At 40.3% G+C, this 25344-nt stretch overlaps 1 protein-coding gene across 6 annotated transcripts; it reads right to left on the reverse strand.

Annotated features, from left to right (window-relative positions):
* Positions 1-1695: 1695 nt before the first annotated feature.
* On the reverse strand, positions 1696-24778 carry CHIC1 (cysteine rich hydrophobic domain 1). 6 transcript variants are annotated; one of them, XM_057400809.1, is made up of 6 exons: positions 24550-24777; positions 17777-17831; positions 10976-11131; positions 8266-8322; positions 7976-8035; positions 1696-1999 (listed from the first exon to the last, which is right to left on the reverse strand). In XM_057400809.1, exons 1-6 carry the CDS (start codon positions 24723-24725, stop codon positions 1991-1993), a joined length of 513 nt encoding a protein of 170 aa, XP_057256792.1. In that variant the 5' UTR covers positions 24726-24777; the 3' UTR covers positions 1696-1990. The 6 variants fall into 6 exon arrangements, with proteins under 6 accessions (XP_057256792.1, XP_057256818.1, XP_057256787.1 ...); XM_057400804.1 differs by lacking the exon at positions 1696-1999 and adding an exon at positions 3019-4191; XM_057400795.1 differs by lacking the exon at positions 1696-1999 and adding an exon at positions 3019-7206 and having other exon boundaries at positions 24550-24776.
* Between the last annotated feature and the right edge of the window lie 566 nt (positions 24779-25344).

The following is a 25344-nucleotide window of genomic DNA, read 5'->3' on the forward strand; positions in this document are numbered from 1 at the left end:
CTACTCTATGCTACTGAAAACTACGAATAACCATAAAGCAAGTTACCTTTTCAATGCACTCAAAAAATACTGTATCAAAGTTACCTCTGAAACATCACTCCTCTGCCGTTCAAGTGTGGCTGATCCATTCCTCCTCAGTGCCCTCTGTTTTCTGCTCCCAGGGGAAAGAAGGGCTGAACAAATGCTCACTGAAGCAATTGGAATAGGAATTGGACAGCTGAGATCCCCTGGTTATACACTACTGATGATTTGAGATTAATTTAAAAAGAGGTGGAAAACTGCACTCATATGAAGAGCCTCAGCAGTGGCAAACAACAGGTTTGTGGGGTTTTGTGCTACATGGTCCCAAACCAGCACTTGAACTTTACAAACACTTGAGAATTATCTAGAAAAAAGTGAAACCCAATAGGAATTACATTAGTTTTGAAAGGAATTCAATTGCACTTGGGTCAAAACAGCAGTTAGGACAATTAGCTTCTTAGTTTTCAATTTACAACTTTGGACTTCATCTCAGATTAAGATGTGCACTGTCCTTCTATGGCCATGGATTTCACTATCTAATAGAATGTCATTTTAAGGTGAAAATAAATTAGTCTTTGATAAAGGATTATATGTGTTGTAATATAATTAATACATACATACCTAATTCAGGTATGTAGGAAACTAGTGTGGAATGAGCTGCCCTGTGCTACTGAGCTGTACCATATCCCTGTGGTTCTCCCAGCCATCCCCATTATTATCTGGGCACTCTGAGTCATTTTATACATGCAGCCTTAGGGCTCTTTTTACAGAAAATCCTAATAGACCATATTCTGCAAGTCCAGCTTCGAAGTACATATTCTCCAAGTACAGCTTCAAAGCATCTCAGATCAAGCACCCATCACAACCAGTAGGCATGTTAGTGCACTGTCTACAATACTGCCAAAAGGAAAACTCCTTTTTACTTTTCCTGCCCTATTCAGACACTTCATTGTCATCAGCATCCAAGGATATCCCTGCAGCTATTGTCTGGAGAACCAGTAATTTTCAGTTACTCACATAATTTACACTAAAGATCCGTCATTACTTTTTGTTTAATATATGCCTTTTAATTTAAAATTCTTTTTAGTCTGACAGCTACTGCAATTCCTCCTCCCAATTTTATTACAAAGTTAGATATCCCATGTGATCCAGAGTGTTCTTAAAAGGATGGGTTTTTTTTCTAGCAGAAATCTCATTTGTTATCAGTGAACTCAGAGATACATTTGTTTCCTGCAGAAATTTTAACTTACTGTTCAGAAAGAAGGCTATTACAGATCATACAGTTTATATAAAGAATGTGAAATTAAATGTAAGTGTATTAAAAGTATAATTCTCTAAACAGATCCAGTGATTATAGAAAATTCAGTTTACCCCAGACCCAAATTAACAGAGTCCAAATGGGTTCCATCCACTAGATTAACTACAACAAGGAAATTAATAGTTCAGTTGGATAGAGAAATAGAAACAATTGTGTCAGGTAAGGGACTAAGCAGAAGGGTTTTTGAAAAGTAGAAGCAGAATTCAGGTGTCAATCTTGGAACTAATCATTTAGTAAAAGCATTTTTGTAAACTCTGTGAACTGAGTCAGTGACAAAGGTTTATTTTACAGGAGGAATGGGAACACATGTACAAGGAGTTGGAGGACGGAGAGGGCCACCATAATCTAAGTACTGAGACATTCTACAGTACAAAGCCAAATGATGAGTCTGGACTGATGAGATCAGATATGAGTGTGGGGAGCTCATACAAACTGAAATGACTGAAAAGTCCCCCAGCTTATCACAGAAAAACTATGAATCAGAAATGCAATACAGCCATTGAGGAGACAGAGGTGATCCTTTAAATTTAATGGATCATACTATTTTCACCAAAAAGCAGGAACTATCTACATGGAAATACCTGGTGCCTTTGCCATGAGCCATCATCTGGAATATCCAGTTGTTTCTGGTCAATCCTATTCAAGGAACATTCATTCAAACTGGAATAAATTCAAGCAAATGTATGTAGGATTATCAGAAATAGAGAACTTTGCTTTTGAGAGGTGACTAACGTTTCATTTTGTCTAACAAATAAAGTCTAAAGGGTTTATGTCTCAAAGATGAACTAAAAAATTAAACTCAGCTGGAACACTTCAACTCTTTAAGCTGTAGAACAATAGTGAGATGACACAGCATTATAAATACACTGGCACTGACACAGTTAGCTTCACTACCACACAGTTCTAAAAGTGCTTTCCAATAGTGTAAGCCAGAGCCAAATCCCAAATATTCTTATAATGGCCCTTTGCTAGTAGTCTAGACAATTACAGCTCATAAACCCTGACAGGGCATTAACTTCATGACTCAGCCCAATGTTCCCTATGTTTGGCTCAACACTCACAGTAACATTCTCTGAATGTTTCTAACAATGCTCAGTAACAGTTAAATCCTTTAACAGCACAGTCCACCCAGATGCTCCTGTGTTTGTCCAAAGCAACTGACACACCAACTCTCAACAAAAACATAGCACGTGCCCATTTCGGGAATGCAGTTATGTTTTCCCCAGGGATGAGCTAAAGGCTTTCATTTTAAGACCTGCTGTCACAGCCACAAAGCCAGCCTGTTAACACACACAAAAGACCACATTGTCCTACCTTCACAATCCCCTATAAAAGCCTATAAAATGATTTATTTCACTCACACATGAGCCACACTCGGGTTAGGCTGCCTAGAGAAGAATCCTAGGAGAAGGCCTTGCAACACCAGCTCTGTAACCCAACCAAATGACCTGCAAGGTTAGATACGATGATCACTTTGCAGTTTCCCTTATGGAAAGCCTTCCTCAGCTTTCCAAGTGTTGTTCTTTAAGCCAGCCAATTCCTTAAAGTCCCAACACGAGCACTTGACCTGGTCCTGTCCAGGATGTGTCTCACTGAAAGAGAACCCAATCCTATTGCCATTCCAGTCACAGCTACAAGGAGACGCAGAAGATAACTCTTTCCATAAACACATTGCACTGTTCAAAGGTTTTCATCTTGAAATTTAATTAAAGAAAAACATCTCAAAGTGATTAAGCACATCTGACTTCCAGCTTCTTGTAATGGCACAGGCCAGTGCAGTGAGTTGTAGAAAGCGAGCTCAAGAGTTTTATTTTCATTTAAAAAAAGGGAAGAAAATGAGAAAACTCTCAAGATGTGGTCCGAGTGTGAGGTCCTATTACAAAAGTGGCTGTTTACTTGTAAACAAGATTAAAATGTAGTGAACAAAGTTTCATACAGCTTAAACAAAACCACTTTTTTGAAGCAGTACAAGTCATGTTTCAAGACCATAAGAACACCAAAAGCAGAAAACAAAAAAGGCAGAAGAATCACATAACATTACTTACTAAAATGATAAGTAATTTACATTGAATAGTAATACCTTGACATTTTTATTGCTCCAACAGTAGCATTTTAACAAGTAAATGTAGTGAACTGTCATAGTGGGACAATCATAAACATACTTATGGGTTTGCATGTGGAGTTTTGTACCTATCAAGGAAAGCATAGAAACTTTAACTTATCAAGACCACATCAGTAAAAGTGTTCTCTGTTTTAAAGCCACCCATCTATTACCTGAACCCACTTCCTAGAACTTGTCTCTGCATGTCCTGGAACACTTTTTTTTTCCCTCCTGTGGTAAAACAAGTTCACAGATGCAGGTGGGCAATCAGCAGGTAGGAGCTTTGATGCTCTGCCAGTGTTCTTTAATAGTTCAGTACTCCTTAGATACAAAACTTACTAGATACAAACCCAAATATTTCCTAGATAAAATCCAGAAAGGAAAGTTAGTGTCAAAATGTTGATATGAAAAACTGAACATTGATTTGGTAGACAGTGACTGCTTTTAAAAATCCACTGCATACTCACACTACTGATAGTTACACTAGTTCCCTTTTCTCCTTACTCCCTGCACATTGTGTTTTCTTTTGCTAGAACCAGTCAAGGCACTTTCTTTACCATTTCCATTACACTTTGCTAATACTGATATCTTACGTTGCCACAGATTCTTTCCCCAATGAAAAAGCATCCTTCATAAAGACATTTACCAATTAATGCTGACTTCTTATGGTCAACAATGAGCTCTTCTGTCTTGTCAGATAGAATTACCTGCTGATTTTTCAAAGCTGAGGATAGCCCAGGCAAAAAGGAACCTGTAGGCAGAGCAGAAGTGCAGAGTTCACAGCAGTACTTACAGCTGCCTTCCTTTTTAAACGAGCTATGGAACGTGTGTCTTTCAGATGCAAATTTAATACTGTGTGCTGGATTTGCATTTTAATGCAAATTTATCTACTTACTAAAACATGGAGCTTACTGTAAATGGCAGTTTCAGCTCTCATACTCTTTACCAGCTGCTTTATGGCCACAGATTTATATGTCTATTAAAACACAAAGAAGAGACGCTTTCATTGTTTGAAGACTATGCAGTTAACAATTAAGAACAAGTACAACATACAGAATTTACATACTTGAAATGTAAACTTTAAAAACTAACATTCTGTGCTTAAGCACCTTGTGGTGCCCTGGAGAGACCCAAGGACAGACAACCTGCTGTGGGCAGAGCAGGACATGGCCAGGCCCATGGGACTGGGACAAAGGGATGCAGGTGGGAAAGCTGAGCCACCACCTTGTTCTGCCTTGACTCTCTGGTCATATCACAGCATTGAGTAGCCAGGGCAGAGCCCAGAGGGACCAGGGGCTCCTGTAGCTCAGGGTATTCCCTCAGCTTGGCACAACACTTCACAGAAACAAGACAAATCAGGCTGAGTAGTTTTGAATATGGTGAAGTCAGCACCGACTGAAGGGGATTCTGTTAGCAGCAAGACTGAAGACCACTCAGCATTCACCACTGGCAATTACTAGAGCTCTCATTGTGCTTGCCTGGTCCCTCAGTTGGAAAATAACATTTTGAAATAGAGTCACATAAAGAACCTGCTGAAAATTCGAGTTTCTTACACACAAAAGGCAAATAACGAAGTTCTGGCATAACAGTAAGAAACTTCCACTGTTCAGCTAATGAAGCTAAGCTCCTGTCACTTACTCCAGAAACTTTTGTAAGGGAAATACACAGAACTGGGTGTGCTGTTTCAGTTTTGGTTTACATGGCATTTTCCTGACATTAAGCTTCCAGTTAACAACTCATCCTAAAAAAAATAAATTGGAGAGAACGCTCCTTGGTTCTGAGATAGGAATCTGAGTTGTGAGGTGTAGCTAACGGTAAATTCAAACAACAGCTTTTCATTCATTATGTTACAAATGCAATTACACAGCTGTCACCAACCCGCCAGTCAAATGAAACCTCTGCAGCAAGTGTACACATTGCAGAATCTGAACCATCAGTCTGTGACTGGAAGCTACTGCAAGCGCTGGAGCCTGACACTCCTCAGCTGCACATAAGAACAGCACAGGATTTGATGTGAAGTAACAACTTGCATAAAACTGGGCTCTTGAAAACACTGTGTACAAGAAGTCTGCCCTATGACATTCATTAGAATGCACTGGTCTTACAAATACTGTATTTTAATACAGTATTGCATACCGGAAAGGTTGCAAATACATTCAGAGGAAATCCCAAGTAACCCTGAAACTAAAAAGCAATTTGGGATGATGTGGTGAGGAGTCAAGCTGCTGCAAAGAAATGCCTGGACAATTGTGAAGATACTCATCACAATGTGCAGATACTCAGTCATCTGCTGGGTTTTGTCTGATTTCTTATTTCAGTTTAGGACAGGGAGGGAACTTGCATCAATTTTCATTTCCTTACTATTACCAAGTGGTCTTGCTTAGGCCAACCATCACAGGAAGCTTTTCTACAATTACTTCCCAGCCTGAGATCAGGCAAACAGGGAAGAATCCTAAAATACTTACGAATTCCACAAGGCACTTGTGGCTCTTCAAACTGTGCCTGACTACCAAAACATATGCATGAACCCTCCCAACTGATCCACTTCCTTCCATCAGCATATCTGATGGGCAACTACTTCTTTAGATAAAATATATTTCCACTGGAAAGGAAGCCATGTCACTCAAGTGCTGAAATACTATCAGGGCTACGAAAACACCAGAAGTGTTAATTCAGCTTTGATTTGGCTGCTCCAAATGTTTCTCCTTAGTAATGAAGGTCTCCAATTATGAAACTTCTTTTTTTTCCTCACATATAAACAAAATAAAACTTGACATCCATATATTCCTAAATTAAAGGGGCTTTAGGATATTTAGCAGCCACCATCTACCTCACAAATGCAGCTCTTCCAAAGGTGAACAATATGCAAGCTTCCTGTTTCAGGTGCTACAAACACCATCTGAAATCCTTTAAAATATGAAATAAAAGACATAAATGCTATGCATTTCTCATCCATTTACTAAACAAAGTGCAACTGAGCCCTACACATCTGATAGTATGTACAAACTCCTTATGGCTTTACCATAAAAAAAGCATGTGAGTGGGTCTATACAGTCAGAGGGATACGAGCAAGGGTAATGAGTAAAACCACATTGAACTGTTGGCAATAGAATAGGAACTATATTACATTCTGTAAACCTTGGCATACCACACTTTACATTATGCAAAGAGTAACTATTTACAAATCCATAGTGGGTAAAAGAATTAACCCCCTAATGTAGATGATGATTTTGCAAAGTGCAGGACAAAACCAGTGCTGTTGATTGCGAGTCCTATGCAAGCAGGTTATACTAAAATCATTACTACTGGATGCTTACCTGGACATTTCTACAGAGGGTTTCTAGGATTGCGACATTCAGAATGAAAGAAGAGTATGACACAGCATTAGGATGCATGTTTGAGGACAGCAAATACAGAAATTATAAGGCAGCATGCTCAGAACAAGTTTAAGCAGCACTGATATTAGATCCCTAGTGGCAACTCTATCAGTTATTGGTAATGTTAAAAATTCAGAGTGCAACATAGAAGCCTCATTTAACATAAAAAAAAAATGTGCAAATTTTTCTCTTCTTAACAAAAGAAAGTAACATAGCAAGGAAGATACTCTACTGAAGAACGTAAGTCACAGCAAAGTAGACCATCTTCTTTCCAAAATCATCTACAAGGCACTAAGGGTAGAAAATGACAGGTAACATGAAAGACCAAATGCTGTTCCTCAGTCAGGTCGAAATATGGGATATTTTGGTAAGAACTCTATTAATATTACCTGTTGAAGAAGGGAAAAAGACAAAAAGAGAACACAGTAACCAAAAAGTTCAAACCTTCAGCACAATTTCCATGCAACATCAGCTAGTATGTGAGACTAAATATATCTGAGATGCTCTGTAAGGAGGGGATGTTGCCCAGAGGAACAAAGAGATTTCAGTCTGTTTGACATACAGGGCTTCTGGACACCTGACTTTTCTGGGGTGACTCTCTTCTTCAAGCCTACAATCTTCATGGCTATACATGAAAGTGAATCGGGGAGAAGTAGGACTACCAAAATACTTCAAATGCTGCTTTCCTATATGGACTGTCTTGGTTAAAGCTTTATGGGATTCAGAGCTGGCAAGAAAAGGGAAAAATCCAGACAAAAACCATAGAGATGCAACATCTCTGCACAAATAATTTATATAATAATTTTGTATACCAGGGGAAAATGTGGGTAAGCATTAAAGAACCATGGAGTGGTGTGGGAGTCACACCAATGCAAACAGTCCCAGGTGATCTCCCTCATCACAAATCCAAACCCAAGTGTACTGCAGTGCAAACACACAGTTGTTATGAGGAGAAAACATGTTTAGTGGTGACAAGTTCTAAGTCTCGAGATCTGCCACAGCTCCTCCTGTTAAAAGTGGCCATCATGGGTGTACAAACACAACTGCAAGCTTTTCTGATACAGTATTTCAGATAAGGTGACATTGTAGTACATTAAGGATTTTCCTTTTCAAATCAGTTATGCTGAACACCAAGCAAGCAGCAGAAGTAACACTTACATATTCCATCATGTTGCTGGTTTCACATTTCCTTTTACTCAGCTTCCAGTGCAAACCCAGCTAAGAAAATAAATATCAAAGGATTAATGCATTAGCGCAGCTCTGGTTTGATGAGTAACGTAACATGCACTACCAATACCGAAGTGTGAGGATCTGGAATACTTCAGACACAGGTTTAAGATCAGTAGAAAGTAAGGAATTATAACAAGACTGTAAAATTCCTACAGCATGCCAATTATGAAATTTACTGTTCTTAAAACTGAAGCCCCAAGCATTCTGGCCTTTCTTACCTTATGATATAGTCTGTTATTTTCCCATTCTAATAACTTCTGAATTGATCTTCTAGTCTAAAAAAAAATAAGTAAAAACTGTATTATAGATGGTTCAGAAGCCAGCTTCATCCAGAAGAATCTTCCTATTGCATTGCTGTTTTAAGATTAAGGTAAGTTAGTTTCATAAAAGTAGAACCAAGCAAAAGAGAAACTAGAAAAGGAAGTCCAAGCACTTCAACTCCCCACTCCTCAACATCACATCCTCAGGAAAAAAAGAACACCCAGTTTTTGTGTTAGCTTAAGACTCAACTTTCCCAGAATTCATTTACTTCGTAAGAGATCCTTTTGAATTGGTATTCCTGCCTACCATAGCCAAGGCAGTAGAACAGAATCTCCCACATCCTCTTGGCCAAATTCTGTACCCACTACAGTCTACTGACAACACAATTTACACACAGGTGGTTCCCAAATTTTGCTTATGTAATTGTTATCTGAATCCTGAACAAATCTCACCACCACAGACCTCCACCTCACAACAAATACTGCCTGTGTCTTCAGCTCCTGGATACTAAAGTGCATGTTCTGCTCTTTTCCACAGTTGTGGGAAGGGAGATGATTTTGGGAGTTTCAGTAATTTTTAAGGTCAAAAAAAAAAGAAAGACCACTGTGATGATGTACTCTGATGCCTGCATGGCATGCCGCAGAATTCCATTCACCTATCTCTTTGCTAAAGCTAATAATAGGTGAGCTACAACATCTCATTTAAAAAAAAGCACAAAGACTTAGCAGTGGAGAACCCACCAATTCTTTGCAATTTTTTCCAGTGCCAAAACTATCCTTGGCATTAAAAAGTACCTGTTGTTTCCTGTGGCGACTGTCTTAGTTTCCTATTGCAGCCTCTGGATCTCAGTAGCACCTTTCATTGTGAGGTAAGTGTACAAAGACTGGCTGGGCTGGAGGTCATGTTCTTCACAGCAGCTTTATGGTGGTGTGGTTTAGATTAGGACTAAACCAGTGTTGATACTACATCAGTGTTTTAGCTATTGCAGAACAGCACTCATCAAAGGGATATTCTATGCCATGTAATGTCATGCTAACAATACGGGCTATTCTATCCAAAGTAGTCCACTGCCCAAAGACAGGTGGTCAAGTGATTTGCCTTTGCATCATTTGGGTTTTCTCCTTCACTTACTAAACTGTCTTCATCTCCATACATGAGTTTTTCTTACTTTTGCTTCTCTGATTCTCTCCCCAGTCCTGCCTTGGGGGATGAGGGTGAGTAATAGAGGGGCTGGTGGGTGTTTAGTTGCTTGCTGGGTGCAACTCACCACAACAGAAGATTGAAAACCATCTTGTTCTTGTGACAGTGATCAAATCACTCTATAAACACACACACATACCCACAGAAGTAACATGATCTTCCCTACTCCTACTTGGTACGTATTATTTGCAGCTTTGAGAATTAACACTACAGCATCACATGGGTATTTATTTATATTTTCAGTAGCACAAGAATATTAAATATGGCTTTAAAACTGCAAATATTCCATCTGTATCTCTCAAGCATCTTCCTCTGCAGTAAGAACGTTTATAAAGGCAGCTAAAATGAGCTAAAGTCTTGCAACCTTTTAGTGCTACAGGCTTCAGCAAGTAGCAGTTTCACAAGTTATCATATTCTGCCCTTTGTGTATTTAATTTCTGTTGTTTTTCTTAGCCAAATCTCAATGCCAGTCAATGCAACTGTTAATTCCTTAAGCATGAAAGTCTGACAAAATACTTTGTTTTCTCTGAAAAAGCAATGCCTAGTCCTCAGTTTTGCTCCGTTTTATTAAAGATAAAGCCAGATTACTTTTTAACAGATTTTTACTTAAGATCTTTTCCTACAATTGAATTGACAAGTGTGAGAGTTTATTTACCCAATCCACCTACATACTATTTACATTTGTGGATAATAAGATTTTATGGCTACAAGACTTACAAACTATGTAGCTGCAAAGAACAGCATTACACTATACCTGTTATGTACCTCTTAAACCTTTACTGCTGTGATAAATCAATTCTAGATGTAAAGCACAGAGATACTGAGATCAAATTTACTTCACAGTGCTTAAACACTTTCAGAATTATTCCTTTGGACCTGATCACAAGAGTTACCAACTTTCTGTTGGGGAAAAAAAGATAAATACAGAAATGAAAAGGGAAGGATTTAAATATGCCAAATAGAAAATGAATTTGTATTTGTTCTTTATAGAAACAGCAGAGTATAATACGTCAAATAAAGCATAGCTCTGAAATGTTCTGGCATCTAGTACATGTGAAAAAGGTGATTTTTAATTTTAAAACTATTTTTATTCTGGGCTGTGGCTCTGTGTGTGTGGGAAGAGGAAAAGTAACTTGCACTCCAGTCTGTGAGGGCCTGTGTCCAGTTCTGCACTCATTTAATGCGATTCTTACACCTTTAGGTATCCTGGGAAATGAGGGTATCATATACTCTATCCTGTTCTTCACATTGAGATGGGATTAGTTATTCCTAAAATTATTAATGGGTAACTTGGCATCATTTACTTCATTAACAAACATAGTTTTTCTATTTTCTAAGGAATGGAAAACAAAATCACCCTTTGAATGCGAGACAAAAAAGGGTTTGCAATGGAGATGACAATATTAAGTGTTATTTAATGTTATCAGCAACTGCAAAATAAATAGAATAAGAAGAATAAACACTTACTCTTTTGTTAAGACAAACTACAGGCCACAAGCTACAGCCCAGCGTGCAACAGCAGCACAGACAGCCACAAAGCAGCCATTTTACACTGATGGGGAGATTCTTTCTTAAACAGGCATTCACACGACTAATGCTGGTCTTGAATTCTTCTGGGGCAACCTGCAACAGAAATGCTGAACCTCAGTGGGAAGCCATTACACTTGTGTTTGCTCAATAATTGCCTCTACAGGATAAATAAAACATAACGCCATTATATAGTATGACCCCATCCTCTAAAACCCTGGTCACCAATGAGCAGGAAAAGTAAGTTTTCTTAAAAAAACTCCATTTATGGTGCATGCTTTGCAAAAATCTGAATTAAAACATTGCTTAGATGAACAGCCTCACCGTGACTTACTGCACCACTCATAAGTCAATTGGCCTGATAGCAGTGGCCCCAAACAAAACCAGAAGCGGGACACAGCTTTGTAGTAAAAACACATCACATAGAAAAAAGGACAATATTGTCCAAATTAATTTCACACCAATGGAAGCTACACTGTGCCTGAATGAGGGTGGACCTCTGTCCATAAGTGAGTTCCTAAAGTGGTCTATACTGACACAAGGCCACAACTTCACTTCTGGCTGCTTCCTAAAATAGCCTAGAAAAACATATTCTGGGTTATATTCAAGGCAAAGAAATGCAGCTTGTGCAGGGTTATGAGTGAAGCCTAGCTGTTAAAAACAGCTTATTTAAATTAAGGAATATTCAGCAGAGCTTACTCAAAATATTTTCTATGTATTGCCACTGCAGGGCCACAGCAGAAACCCCCATTTTCTATCAGAAATAAGCTCTTTTCTCACAGCTTCATGTTACTTACAAAGGAGTGACAGCACTCACCTATCTACACACCCCAAATCCCTCATCTCTCCACAGAATCTAAATAACTTCTGACAAGTCCAATATGGATTTATGGTATTGGTTCCACAGCACTCTTAGTTGTAACACAATCCAGTGTTTTAATGCACAAAAGCAGAATAATCAGATCCAGCTTCAATATACTTCACCAGTCAGCCACAACTCCAAGAAATAAAGATTCTTCCCTAACTACTTGCCATGTTGAAGAACAAACCTCTGGAATTAGTGTCGATACAAAGCTGTGCAACTACTACATAATCCCTCCAACCAAGTAAGCCCAATTCTGTGCATTTGATTCTGCAAACAAGGGCAACAACAACCACAAAAAGCATTAATTCAATGACAAAGACTCCTTTCACCAAAGGAGCAAAACTATGCGACAGGAAATGGAGAGGACCTGATCCTGCTACTGCCACCTATTCACAAGCTGAATTCATTAAAACACTGCAGGAAAGGGAGTAAATAAATAAATACAACATCTGTTTCCTGGCCATTCAGCTCACCATGCACATAAGAGTCAGAGGTCACCTGCGTCTGTACACAAGCCAGGCCTACAGTTAGCTATATAACATCAGAATTTAACATTGTGATTATTTTATAGCAGGAATAAGCACACAGAAAGAATTTCTTTTGCAACTATTCAGGCTCCCCCCCAGTATTAATGAATTCGTCTTGTAAATCTTTTATCATATACAAATGGAGCAAGTGAAGATTTTCTTTAGACTGACTGGGATATCAACATTTAAACGTATTTTACAATTGACATCTTAGTTTAAAAAAGCAAGCAAGAAAGAAAATGGCAAAAAGAAACAGAGCTCCCATGTACTGGGCCTTTTACAGTGAATAGAGTGAAAACAAAATCACATTGTAATGTGGAAAACTAGCCTGTACTTCAGGTATCTGAAAGAGTTTTACAGATCTCTTTCCAATGCCAGCTCCTCTATTTAGGGTGTAACAAATACCAGATGCACATGAGCAAGAACCATTTCCAGTGTGGGAGAGTGGTTTGCAGTAGCATACAAGTGGGTTGGTTGTACACCGTACAAGTGCACATTGAGATTACACACATGAACAAATGGGCATCCTCAGCTCTCCAGGCAGTTTACATGTCAAAGAAATGCCATTTGTACGTATCTAAATGTCAGGAACAAGTCTTCTGGAATTTGTACATGTATCATTCTATCTGTTTATTTCAAAGATAGAATAAGTAGTTTTTTCTTGACCTCATTAGTATTTTTGCAGTGAATCCCACTAAGAAAAGGGAATGTTTCCTTTTCTATTAGACACAAAGTTTACTGGACCTTGACAACAACACACCCCAGCCCCAAAATACAGCTGAGCAAACCTACCAAAGACAATGGATTGCAGAATCTAGAGTTCAACATGAAGAACTCTCATCAGTGAAAACATCCAACATGAAAAGAGATCACACAGGGCTAATAAAGCCTTGGGATGGTGAGATTTCCCTGTTTCCTGCTTTTAAGGGAGGCGCTGGTCACATCAGGTTAACAGTTTGATGCTGCTTTACAAGAACAACGCTGAAGTGCTCTCCTCCTTATAGAGCACAGCACTGGAAATGGCTGCACTAGAAACCAACTTTGGATGCCAGAAAGAAATAAAGAAAAACTATTTCAGAACCTTTGGGATGATGCTTGCCTTAATTCAAGCAATATGAAATCACTGCCTCTACCTGCTAATGCAAAATTCAAACTGAAACGGGAAGTTTAGGTTGGATACAAGGAGGTTCTTCACCGTGAGGGTGGTGAGGCGCTGGCACAGGTTGTGCAGAAGAGCTGTGAATGCTCCATCCCTGGCAGTGTTTGAAGCCAGGCTGGATGAGTCTTGGGTGACATGGTTTAGTGTGTGGTGTCCCTGCCCATGGCAGGGGGGTGGAACGGGATGATCTTAAGGTCCTTTCCAACTCAAACTGTTCTGTGATTCTAATGCACCAAATACTATCATGTAAAGGTGAATCCCTTAGCTGCGACATAAGATGAAATTTCTCAAGATAGTTTTGGCTAACTCAAGCTATTGGATGCGTTTCTCCCTTCAGGAAGTGTAATTACAACAAATATTCAATAACACCTCTTCATTTGAAACTAAAGGAACTAGTGATCAAGTTAAGCCTCATTCTGTGATGAATAGAAGCAAAATACAGTTTTGTTGCTCTCAGTTTACAGCTCAGTAACAATTAAGTATTGTTACAAGTGACAAACAAACTATCTGTAAAAAAATAACTGTTCTAATTTAATAATAAAATGGGATCGAACTGAAACAGTCACCAAAGAATTCCAGTGGTTTTCTGGCATAATTCTAAACCTTGTCATTCTTGTGGGTACAGATACTGAAAGAGTAATGAAGTGACTAATGTATTTCAAACAGAGAATTAATAGCACCTCATGCACAAAGAAAGCTCCCTCAAAGTCTAGTTTTGAGTCATTTTGGAAAGTGTCTTGGAGAGTTTCTGTCTGGGTCTTGAAAAGAATGAGGTAAGTACATAGCTCCTGGCTGTGCAGTACACCTTGTAAAGAGACATTAGCTCCTTTCACGTCTTTAAGGGAAAGGGGAAAAAAAAAGCCAACCCAAAAACATAAAAGGAAAGGAGGGGGTGTCATAATATTTTACAACAGGATGCAAGAGAATCTACAAACACAGGAAGAGAGCAAGCAAAGCCCAGCAGGCCTGAGCCCTCTCCTGCAATCATGGTGATCACAAACCCTATCAATCACATGCTGCAATGGGATCACAATACCAAGAGCACATTTTATGGCCAGTGTTTCCCTGCACTGCACAGTAATCACTGTGTGGGACCCTCAGTGTTTGAAGAGCAGGGCAGGAAACTCCACTTTCTTCCTTAGGGTTCACCACCTCCAGCATTTTCTTGTCACCTGGAGCAGTGTGTGCTATTGTGTCATGTATCACGAGGAGTGTTTGCTGAAAGCATTTAAATGCTTCCTCTAAAAGAATTAATGAGCCTATAAAACTGTAGCACACACAATTTAAATTTAGGCCTAAGTTCAGACATATTATTAAAAGTTCAATATTGCCTCTGCATTAAGTGCAGGCACATCTTTTCTTTCATTATGCAGTTGCAAAGAATGCTTTATTTGAAAGCCAAGCTCAGCATTCATCAACTAGCTGAAGCTTGTCCTCATCCTGCAAGATAAATATTAAGTCAATCCAGCTGAATTAGCAAGGCCCAACATCTGACCTACCTGATATTGCCCTTTATTGTCTACGTTATCCCCCAATATACAAATTCACCTCTCCCCCAAAAAAGCCACAAACATGTCTCAGTTAAACATGTAAGATGTAATTATGGGCATCTGGACTTGAGGCTGATTTACAGTAACTATCCAGGCTCTATAAAATCTGAGAGAGGAGGAGGAAGGGGAAGGAGATGGGAGAAGATGGAAATATTTCAGATTTAAAAGAAGAAAACCAGCAGGTTTACTGTCATCGTTATGTAGGTGGGCAAACTAAGGGTCAGGAAGCTTAACTAAATTCCTATAGCTACACAGTGGCATAAATCCAGAAAGTCGGTGCTTTTGGGATAAAAGTGTAGCCAGACAGTTTTATCTATTTGGGATTTTTATTGTGCATTGGATAGGTTTCCACTCGGTGTTTAAAACCCCAGATCTTCATCTGTATTTATTAAAGAGAAAAAGCATAGCATAGAAAACTCTGTCAACCCCACCTAATGGCCTCATCTTTTACACTCCATTAGCAGGTGGGTTATATTATTAATGTCCATTCACAGCAGACAACAAAGCCATTAAACTTAATGTTACTGAATAAAGTATGGCATTGCTTTATACTGAGTACTTATGTGAGCTCATAGTAAACGTTTTCATCACAAATTGTTAATAGAAATGGCCACTATGCTATTCAAAAGCTAAAATTTGTATTCTAAGAACAGTAAAGCTGTTAAAGTGGTGTTTTGACGGACTACAGTACTTGGTATTGAGGGTGTTCAAAGAAAACCTCCTAACTAGAAACACTGACTGAGTTTTCATTTCCAGTAGGGTGGAGGTGATTCACTGCCACAACCAGAGGAAGCAGCAGATTATTTCTTGCAATTCAGGAAAGTATTAAAACCCAGAAAATCGGCAACTGTGGTTTTTAATGTCATTCATGGCAGCATGTAGGAGGCAGCAAGAAAAATGTGTTTACTGCCTCATTTGATTGACGTTTTCCCCTGACAAATGGGAACTAATTTATTCCCAAGGTCTCCTTAGAAAGCTCCTCAAATCCAGTATGAGAAAAAGATAAGTGGATATCAAGAGCCTTAACAGAAGAAGAATACCTATACACAGAAAATCCCTGCTCATGTGATTCATGTTGCCACTGATTACATCTATAGAACAAGAAGGGTAAATGCCAAGAGCTTCCTCTTTCCTCTCTCTGCCAAATGAAGTCCAAGCAGTCAACTGAGCTATAAATTAAACTTTTGTTCACTGTCTATTTAACAAGAGGAGGACAATCAAGTGGAAAATGGGACAGGCATTGATGTTCCTATTAAAAAGTGTAGGTTTGGGGGGGTTGGGTTTGTTTTGGGTTTTTAATACACATGAACATATTTTAGAGAGACAGAAAGAGATGAAATGATATCAGATTAAGTTTTAACATTTCCTGCCAGGCTTATTTATAGTGAACTACAACTTGCTATTTCCAAAATGTCTTCTGTGTGTTTTCAATGATCAGAAAGAGCTTTGAAAGAAAGAATGAAACTCTGATATGCAAGGTAGGAAAATGCAATAGGTGTTATCGCCAGCCCTCACATTAGATGCTGTGGAATCAGTAAGATTTTTCCTCTTGAGCTCAGTGAGATTCTGAAGCAAGGCCAGAGTTCTCTTACCAACCAAAACCTCCAAACAGCACCTACTTTTCAAGTGTCCTGATATCAAAAAAAGCTGGACAAATTGAACCCAAGGATTTTATTTACAATACTCTGGGGTGAAAGGAAGGCAAAGAACCCCAGATGGGTTTGGAAGAAGCAGGAAACACCATCCAGCTGTATTTTAGTCTACTGTTACCATGACTCAACAGCTCCTGCAAGAGGCAGCGGAGGCAGTAGCTCCATGCTGTGACAGAGAAATCAAAGAGCCAAATAAACTTGTTCCTCACAAATTCTGGAAAAGATATACAAGATAGAAAACAGCAAAAGAAAAGCACTGGAGTTAAAGAGCAGAAAGAAAAATCCTAGAGAAAAAGAATTCAAAATTTAAGTCCAAAAAACCCCAAGCACAATTATGAAACTAATGTAAATACCATGATCAAAAACCTGGTTAAAAGACTTCATTAACAGCTACAAATTAATACTTATTAAACTTGCATTTATGACAGGACTCCAGGGACAGCAAGAGACTTGTCACCACCCCTTTTCAGAACTAAATTATTGTATTTCTGAAAAGGTACCAAAACCCCTACATTGTTTGTAGATTTAACACTGTTTTGTTCCTTACAGCTTCGATAAGGATTCTCTTCCAGAGATCTGTCTAAATACACACTCAAGGCTTGACAGACATGTTAAGGAGCTAGTCTGGTATTTGGAATAATTTAATTCACAGAGGAAGCAGCACGAACTCCAGATATCCATAAAGCAAGGTGAGATGAGCCTTGCTTGCATGTTGATTGCCTGCATGAAACCAGCATGATGTTCTGTTGAGCTTTGCTGTGTTTAGAATAACAATGACAGCAATCCCTGCGAATCATTTTCCTTGTTTCAAAGCACACTATGGGCACTGGGCATCAACGAGTGGGTTCACACAGGGCAGTTCATTCAGTCTTCAGAGCTGTGCTGGCCTGTGCTGCACTGCACAGTCAGGAGCATGTATCTGCAACACACAAACCACTGAATGTACTGGATCTTCCCATTGAAAAGAACAGTTTAATCTCACACTTACCTTCCCTGTCAGAACAGAAGGAAATTCTGTATCAAACTTGTTGCTCAAGCCAAACCTTGAAAACAAAAGAGACAAACAAAATATATTCCACCTAACTTACTTTGTTTCCCTTAATTTAAAAAAGTCATAGATTTTGTACTTTAAAAAAATCTATTCATTTCTTTTGCCCTTAAATTTACATTATTTCATGAGCTTTCAATCTAAGTTTGTATAAGGTCTTGCTTATCATTCATAAGGTCATTTACAAGACAGAGAAATGCAGCTCATTGCCTCACTTCAATACCTTCAGGTCACTGAAAGTGAAAAAATGCTTTTACAACTGGATAGCAGCAAGTTCCAATCTTTAAGAAAAACTCCTCCATCTATTAAATTCCAGTTTTACAGGGTTCAGTAATCCTTTTCCTGCTATTTTTTGTACTCATGCAATTTATTCACATGCAGCAGATAAAGCCAGTTATAAGGAACCCATTCGTCACCAACTTGGCATTTTATAAACATATAGTTGTAAAAAATCACCTTGGGCTGAGTTAAACTATCTCATGCAAAACATGTAATAGCCTAGACAGAGAACAGTCTTAAAACAACTGTGAGCTTCAAGAAAATTAGGACTTGGGTATCACTGTGACTATTTTCCATTGAAGTATTCATAGTTACGAGCAAGAGCTTCATTACAAACAGCGCAACCTGCAGGGAGCTACACTTGCTTGTAAACCTGTGTCACCACTAGCTCCCAAACTACTGAATCAACAGCAATTTCCAAAGCTAGTGTGGTGGACCAGCAGGACACCAACAGTGCAGGTGACTGGGCTTTATTTTCTTTAAAGAATGTAAGTAGGCAGGAAGTTAACCAAGAAAATTAACTGCTGCTAAACCTGCCAGCTCCTGCAAGACACAAACTACCTTTCATTCCCTCTGCTAACTGCAATCTTTAACCTTTGCAATTCAGCTGTTCAATACAACAGCAGCAGCTGGCCTCTCAGCTACAACCTTTATGTCTGAACAGAGCTTCAAGTTTGTAAAGTTAAATATATTGTACATCAAGTTCACTGCCAGCTCTGCTCAACCCTCTCCTGACTATATTTGTTCAAAAAAAAGTCCCAAAAGGATCCCAGACCAAAAGGGGAACACAAATACAGGTGGGTTTGTAATATTTACTGTAGAAGCAAACCTTCTGGAGACAGAGTATTTGCTTTGAGCAAACTGACACGTACATACTCCTTCCTGCTCACCTGCACATGTGTTGCTGACATGCCATCAGTCCCCTATCACTATACAATACATACAAACAGTGTGGTAAGTCAGATATCCACATTTGGCAATGAACTTCTTTGGAATTACACAAAAATGTAAAATAAACCTCAGAAAGGAGCATATTAACTTGTGCTGTCTTCTGAAATCCAGTGAGCAAATTGGAATGTTGATTATCAATACTGGTGAAGTGCAGCCAAGTTCTTCAATGGCTAATTAAAGAAGAGCCTTGGAGCACCAGTCGTGTAAAACATTAAAAACATACCCTGAGAGTAGATCTTGACTGAAGTGTTTCTCAGCCTTTATCTTTTAAGTTACTCTAAGCACTGTAACCAACTGCCACCTATTTGCATTTGTTTCATTCAACACACTTTCATAGAGAAGTTTCTAGAAGTGAATGAGTGACGCGAACATCAGCACAGTGTGGGCTGCTAAGTGTTCGAGTGCACTGCAAAGCCAGCACGTTAAATTGGTACTACAAAAAACAACAGTAAAACCAGTGAGGTTTTAGGCAAACACCAAGGTTACTGATACAAGCACACTTTGCAGGGGTTACATCCTCCCTCTCTGCGAATGTAACCTGGCAAATCAGCCTCCACTTTTTGTGGCTTTCGTTTTTAAGCTGAAATCTTCCAAGTTTTGTTATACTATGTATTTCTTTTTAAGAAAGCTTCAAGAGCAATAAAGTAGCCTTTCCAGTCTTTCAAAAATCCAGAGAAGACCAACGATGTGAAGCATATACACAAGCTTGTTCTGAGGAATATGGACTTTCTGTCTAATAGCAATGATCACAAAGTTGTAGCAATTAGACAACATAATAAATGAACTACTAGAACATTCAGAACTGCAGAATTACTTACTCTACTCATATAACAGACTAATTCCACTTAAGTCATTCCAAAGGTCCACCTAGCCCAGAACAGACTCTTAGAGTGTCCAGAAGCAGACGCCCAGGAAACAGCAAAAGGAAAAAAGAGAAATAGAAAGGCAAATGTGTACAGGCATTTCCCCAGAATGCTCTTCTGACCATCAACAATTCATAGTTCAAAAACTTCCAAAGCCACAGGTTGGGTCTTTTATCTCACTGGTCACATATCCTCCTTGAAATTCCCACTGCATCACCAATTCCCATAAAGAACTGAAATCATTGCTTTCTGATTTTGATCTATTAAGAATACAAGACCACAACATATTTTATCACATTAGATTTGAAGGCTGTTAATGTCATGAAACACATTTAAAATCCAAAACTTTTATCAATTGTCAAGACATCCTAGTTGGTTATAACACATCCAAGGGACCTCAGTTACAGAAATGCCTCTTTTACACTGCCCTGCAAATGGCTAAAAGAATATAAAAGGTTTTGGCTACATCAAAACCAGGACCATGCTACATTATACTACTACATGCTGTCAGCATCACTGATGGCTTCAGCTCAATTTTATTACAGTGTCTCTAGAAGTTTTACAGACTCTCCTTGTGATTACCACCCAAGTCAAGGGGCATTTAATTTCTCTTAGGGCACAGGGGGCAATTCAAGAACCAAATAAAAAGATTTATTTAGTTCTTTTTAGTGATGTTAAAGCAGAACGTTCTGTAGTTCTCCAGCTTTGCAAAACTCTGTACAAGTGCTGAAGTATTAGAATATTTAATGTAAAAAAGTTAAAGTCCTAAAGTCTTGGTTAAGAGATAAGTAGCTTCATGATACTTCGATTGCAGTTTTCTTGCTGGATGACAGTTATCTCCAAAAGCCAGGCACAGGTTCCAATAGGCAGCAGAATGACCAGGAAGACCTCACTTTCTCGTTTTTCTTTCTCTCCTTCCCTGTTTTAAGGTATGGCATCAGCAAGTCCCATCATCTCATTCTCCCCCATTAGTGAAATGGAGAGAATGCAACTTCTCATAGGAGTTGTAATAATCAACAATCCATCTTCAAATCAAAGACTGAAATGAACACCCTGAACCACTGCAGACCCCACCTGCAACAGGTATCATACTGAAAACGGAATAGTTTTATAAAGCCATGGAAAGAAGGTTTCCTCTCCCCAGAACTGAAAAGGGGAAGACTTTATAAAACACCTTCTTCTATCCAGAACATACAGGTGCTTTACCTTCTTTTTTTTTTTTACTTAAGTAGCACTTCATTCTCATCTATCCCACTACTGTATCTATAGATAGTAATCACTCTTACTAGCCTACACAAGCTAAACCTGTTCAGTCACCTCTCATACAATAGGTTCTCCAACCTCCTCTCAGCACAGCTTCTTTCCCGCACCTCAGTCAGGTTATGTTTAACAGATGAGCTCAGATCCTACAGAATTCTTTATGAGGTATCATCTAAGCTTTGTCCAACATTTGAGAATAAAGGAGACACTCATGAAGAGCCCTGAGCTGCAATCTCCTTGCACACTTCTCTTCCCAGCCTAGGGCCTTTTCTTATGAAGAGTCAGTAGAACAACTGATGAGCATCCTTACGTATGGATGACTCTTTGGAAAACTAAGGTTTTGGTAACCAGCAGGAGGCTGAGGTAACTTGCTATTTTAAATACGTGGAATTTTAAATACAGGGAAGATGGAGTGATATCAGACAATAATCAAATACCACCTTATCACAACTGAGAGCACCTGGCTCTTCCCCCGCCTCCCTTCGTTGACAATCCTTTCATAGCACCTGGATTGTGGATCCCTGGGGGGGTACTCCTACAGAAAATACAGTAACAAAAATTCACTTGTATCCAAACCAAGGAGGTTTGCAGACTTAAGCAGGAATCACAACCTCCATACTAAGGGCAAAAATATGCTTAATGGCTGTTTCACTGCCTCATTACCATCCATCCACATAGACTTAATGATATGGAAAAAATTCATCAGCTAAGTAAAATCTTATAACCAAGTTAGAGTCTGTTTACTGCTCTGGCTTTGAATGAAAGTTATTGCCACTGCTTTGGTAGGCATATGACTCAGTCTTCACTAAAACTGTTTATGTTGAGATGTTTGGATTCACCAACCAGTCATACTGACCGTGCAAGAAAGAGCAAACAGTGAGTTTATAGCTCCTTAAACCAGACTCTCAGAAGTAAATAAAAGGCATTTACTAGATCCTAGCAATTTCTCTGTGCTAAAATACAAAAGTTTTCAGAAAATAGTGACTGTTAGTTGACTTTTTCACAGTGAGGATTTTCCAAAGTGTTGAACAAGATGAGCATAGATTTTAGTAACTGCTTTCACATCCTCTCTCTGTGAGTAAAATAAAGCAAGTACACTTTGCATGATAACTCTCACCATCCACAGGGTTAGCTAAACAATCAGTGGACAAAGCAAGATTCTGCTAAAACCCCTAGGAAGATTCTTGGAACTTATATTTAGTACTGATGGATACTGCAGAACTCAGGGTCAGGAGCTCACTGACAAGGTCATAAGACTAAAAACTCTCATGAAAGAAGCTAACACATAGTTTGAACCTACTAACTTTTTACAAAAGGACTGTACATGACAAGCTGGAGCAGAAGATAACCCTGGAATTAGGGAATTATCCCTTCTCTATACACCAGAAGTATCCAAGAAAGCCACTGTCAGATGAGGAACAGAAGGCATCTGAAACAAAAATCCAAGGAAAACAATGGCTTTTAAAAAAAATAACTTTTTCTTCTTCCTTATTTCCTCCTTTTTTCTTAATAGTGTCTGACTCATTAGGGCAGAAATTTTTATCAGACTGGTTCAGAAAACAAACACAAGTTTTACTCAATGATATATCTTATTTCAGTAACTAGAGCAGGCTCCTGCTGAAGCCAACTGATTTCAAAAGCAGCAGCATCTCTGTGATCAAGAAGTGACAGAATTTCAGAGCTGATACAAACCACAAACTCTTTAGGAAGCAAAATACTTCCCATTTAACAGTGAGGTTGGGATTACATACTGTGGTGTCCAGGGCTTATTTGCACTTTACTGCTAACGTCCATTATCTGTTTTCATTAATATAAAGAGATTTAAGAATACATCATGAAGCTGCTTTCTACTATTGACGCAGGTATACTTGTTACAGGAGGAAGGCAGGGAAGAGTGGAAGAAAGGGAAAACAAGGTGGATGGGAGTTCAGTTCAGGCAGTTACAAAGGCACATACGCTAGCTCCTGGTTTCCTCACCACTTACAAGTACTGTTTTCTTTTGATGCAGACATCACTAATTGACAGAATTCTTAGAGATGCTTCTTCCCATCCTCAAAGGATGCTGAAACCAAGAAGGATCTTTGAGGAACATCACTAATACACAAAAAGCATCACAGCAGACAAAGCAAATGAGTATTGTAACATTTTTTCACTTTAATGCTTAAAACCACTTAACTAATAAAAAGGGTATGTGGCGTCCTGATCATTCTGCTCGTGTTAGACCCATCGTTTAGTCAGGCTACATGTTATCTGGGATCAGGGCAGAAGAAAATTCCATCAACACAAGCAAATACACTGTGGAGCAGCAGCGCAACTACCCACTGACAACTGCTCAAGGCAAACCTGGCTCAGACTTACATGATGGACACAGTATCAAATCCAACATAAGTTCTCTAGGATGAGAGCCTTCCCCACCCAAAGTTTTTGCTGCAGCCAGCTAGATCGCACTGTACCTATTTACAGAGAGAAATATGGTTTATGCAATCCAAAGACCCAAGGCAACACAAGCTTGATGGATCCCTGCAATACAAAAACTTCAGTACCTCCCTCCCTGCTTGAAAATGAACGTTAACAACCAACAACTTGTTATGGAGGTGCTTTGATACATTAATTCCTTTACTTGCAAGGGTAGGAATACTAAGAGAATCCCTATGTGTAAACATTACACGTAAGGTCACACAGTTTGCTCATCTTCTGTCTCAACTGTTTAACCAAGCAGCAAACATTTTCCCTCCTGTTGTGTTCTGATGACAAGAACCCTTCACCTAAACCAAACTCACAACCAAGTTTGGAGTAGGTCAACTACCCATGGCCATGTGCATCTGCTGCAGCGCAGTGCAGAGGCTCCGTGGCTCCGCTCAAGCAGAGGAGGATCACAGGAAAATTTGCTCACAGGCTGCTCATCCTCATAGGCTGCTCATCCTCAGCCTCACAAGCGGCTCATCCTCACGTCATGTGGCCGTTAGTTTTTATCTAACGGGTTATTTGGAAAGAGAAGCACATCCAGCACTGCCAAGGCTCATTAGCGGCTGTTCTTGCACTCACCAGCTAACCAAACTTCGGTTGCTCATCTCTGACTTTGGGTTGCCTCGAGCTACTACGGAAAACAGTCAGTTTCCCGTTTTAACACGTTGAAAGCAAAACTCCCCTCACACAGCAGGCGATGGGAGCGGGCAGGGAGCAGGGCTATAGGTCACGGCAACGCGGGCAGCCCCCGGCCACGGCGGAAGGGAGGCTCGGGGCAAACAGGGACGGGGCACAAGTCCTCCCCCCTCCCGGCAGCTCGGGGCTCCCCCACTACAGCACAGCACACCGGCCTGTCACGCTGCCCCGTGCCCGCCGCCAGCCCCCGCTCCTTACACGGTGATGTGCCCGGCGCCCCGTACCGCTACGGGATCCGGCGCATCGCGGGGCCGGGGCAACTCCTGGCTCCGCACCACCGACTCGGACTCCTCCTGCTCCTCTTCTTCCTCCTCCTCCTCCTCCAGCTCATAGATAGTGTCAAAGTCCGCCATGTTGGGCAGTAGTACGCTCATCTCAAGCCCTCCCCCGGCGCGGGCTGAGCCGCGCGCCTGCGCACCGCGCGCTGGGGGCGGAGCCACATGCGCCGGCGGTGGCAGCGGGAGCCTGGACGCGCAAGCGCAGTGGAGTGGAGTGCGAGGCGGCGTGTCCGCTGAGGCGGGGCGGGGGTGCACGTTCCGCGGGGTATCTCGACGGCTCCTCCCTTCTGTTGCGAGCCGGGGCCGAGCACCGGGCCGCCCTCCGGGCAGGCGGTATCACCTGCACCCGCCGCGGTGTCCCGGGAGGTGCTGTCCGCAGCGGCGGGCAGGCGAGCTGTGGTGGGTCCCGCTCATAGGAGGCCGTCGTCGTGCGTCGGGTGCGCGCGCCCTTCCCGCCTCACCACAAGGCGCAGCGAGGTCCTGAGGGGGCTGCTGAGGGAAGACGATGGCGGCGGCTGCTCAGTTGGCTGTGGGCACGGCGGACGGTGCTCCTCATGGAGTAAGCCCCTTCATAGGTGTACTAATGAGGCGGTTTTAATAAAAACAGCCGGTAGATGTTTTTTCCCTCTTCCCTTCTCGCTTTTCACCGCCTGCTTGTGTAGTTTCTACTGCCAGCGTGGCCGAGGTGAAGGTGGGCGAAAAGGGCATGGTTTTC

This window comes from Pezoporus wallicus, unplaced genomic scaffold (assembly GCF_028554395.1).
Source record: "Pezoporus wallicus isolate ANWC-B61680 ecotype Strahan unplaced genomic scaffold, APGP_CSIRO_Pwel_v1 contig_8803, whole genome shotgun sequence".
Classification (NCBI taxonomy): Eukaryota; Metazoa; Chordata; class Aves; order Psittaciformes; family Psittacidae; genus Pezoporus; species Pezoporus wallicus.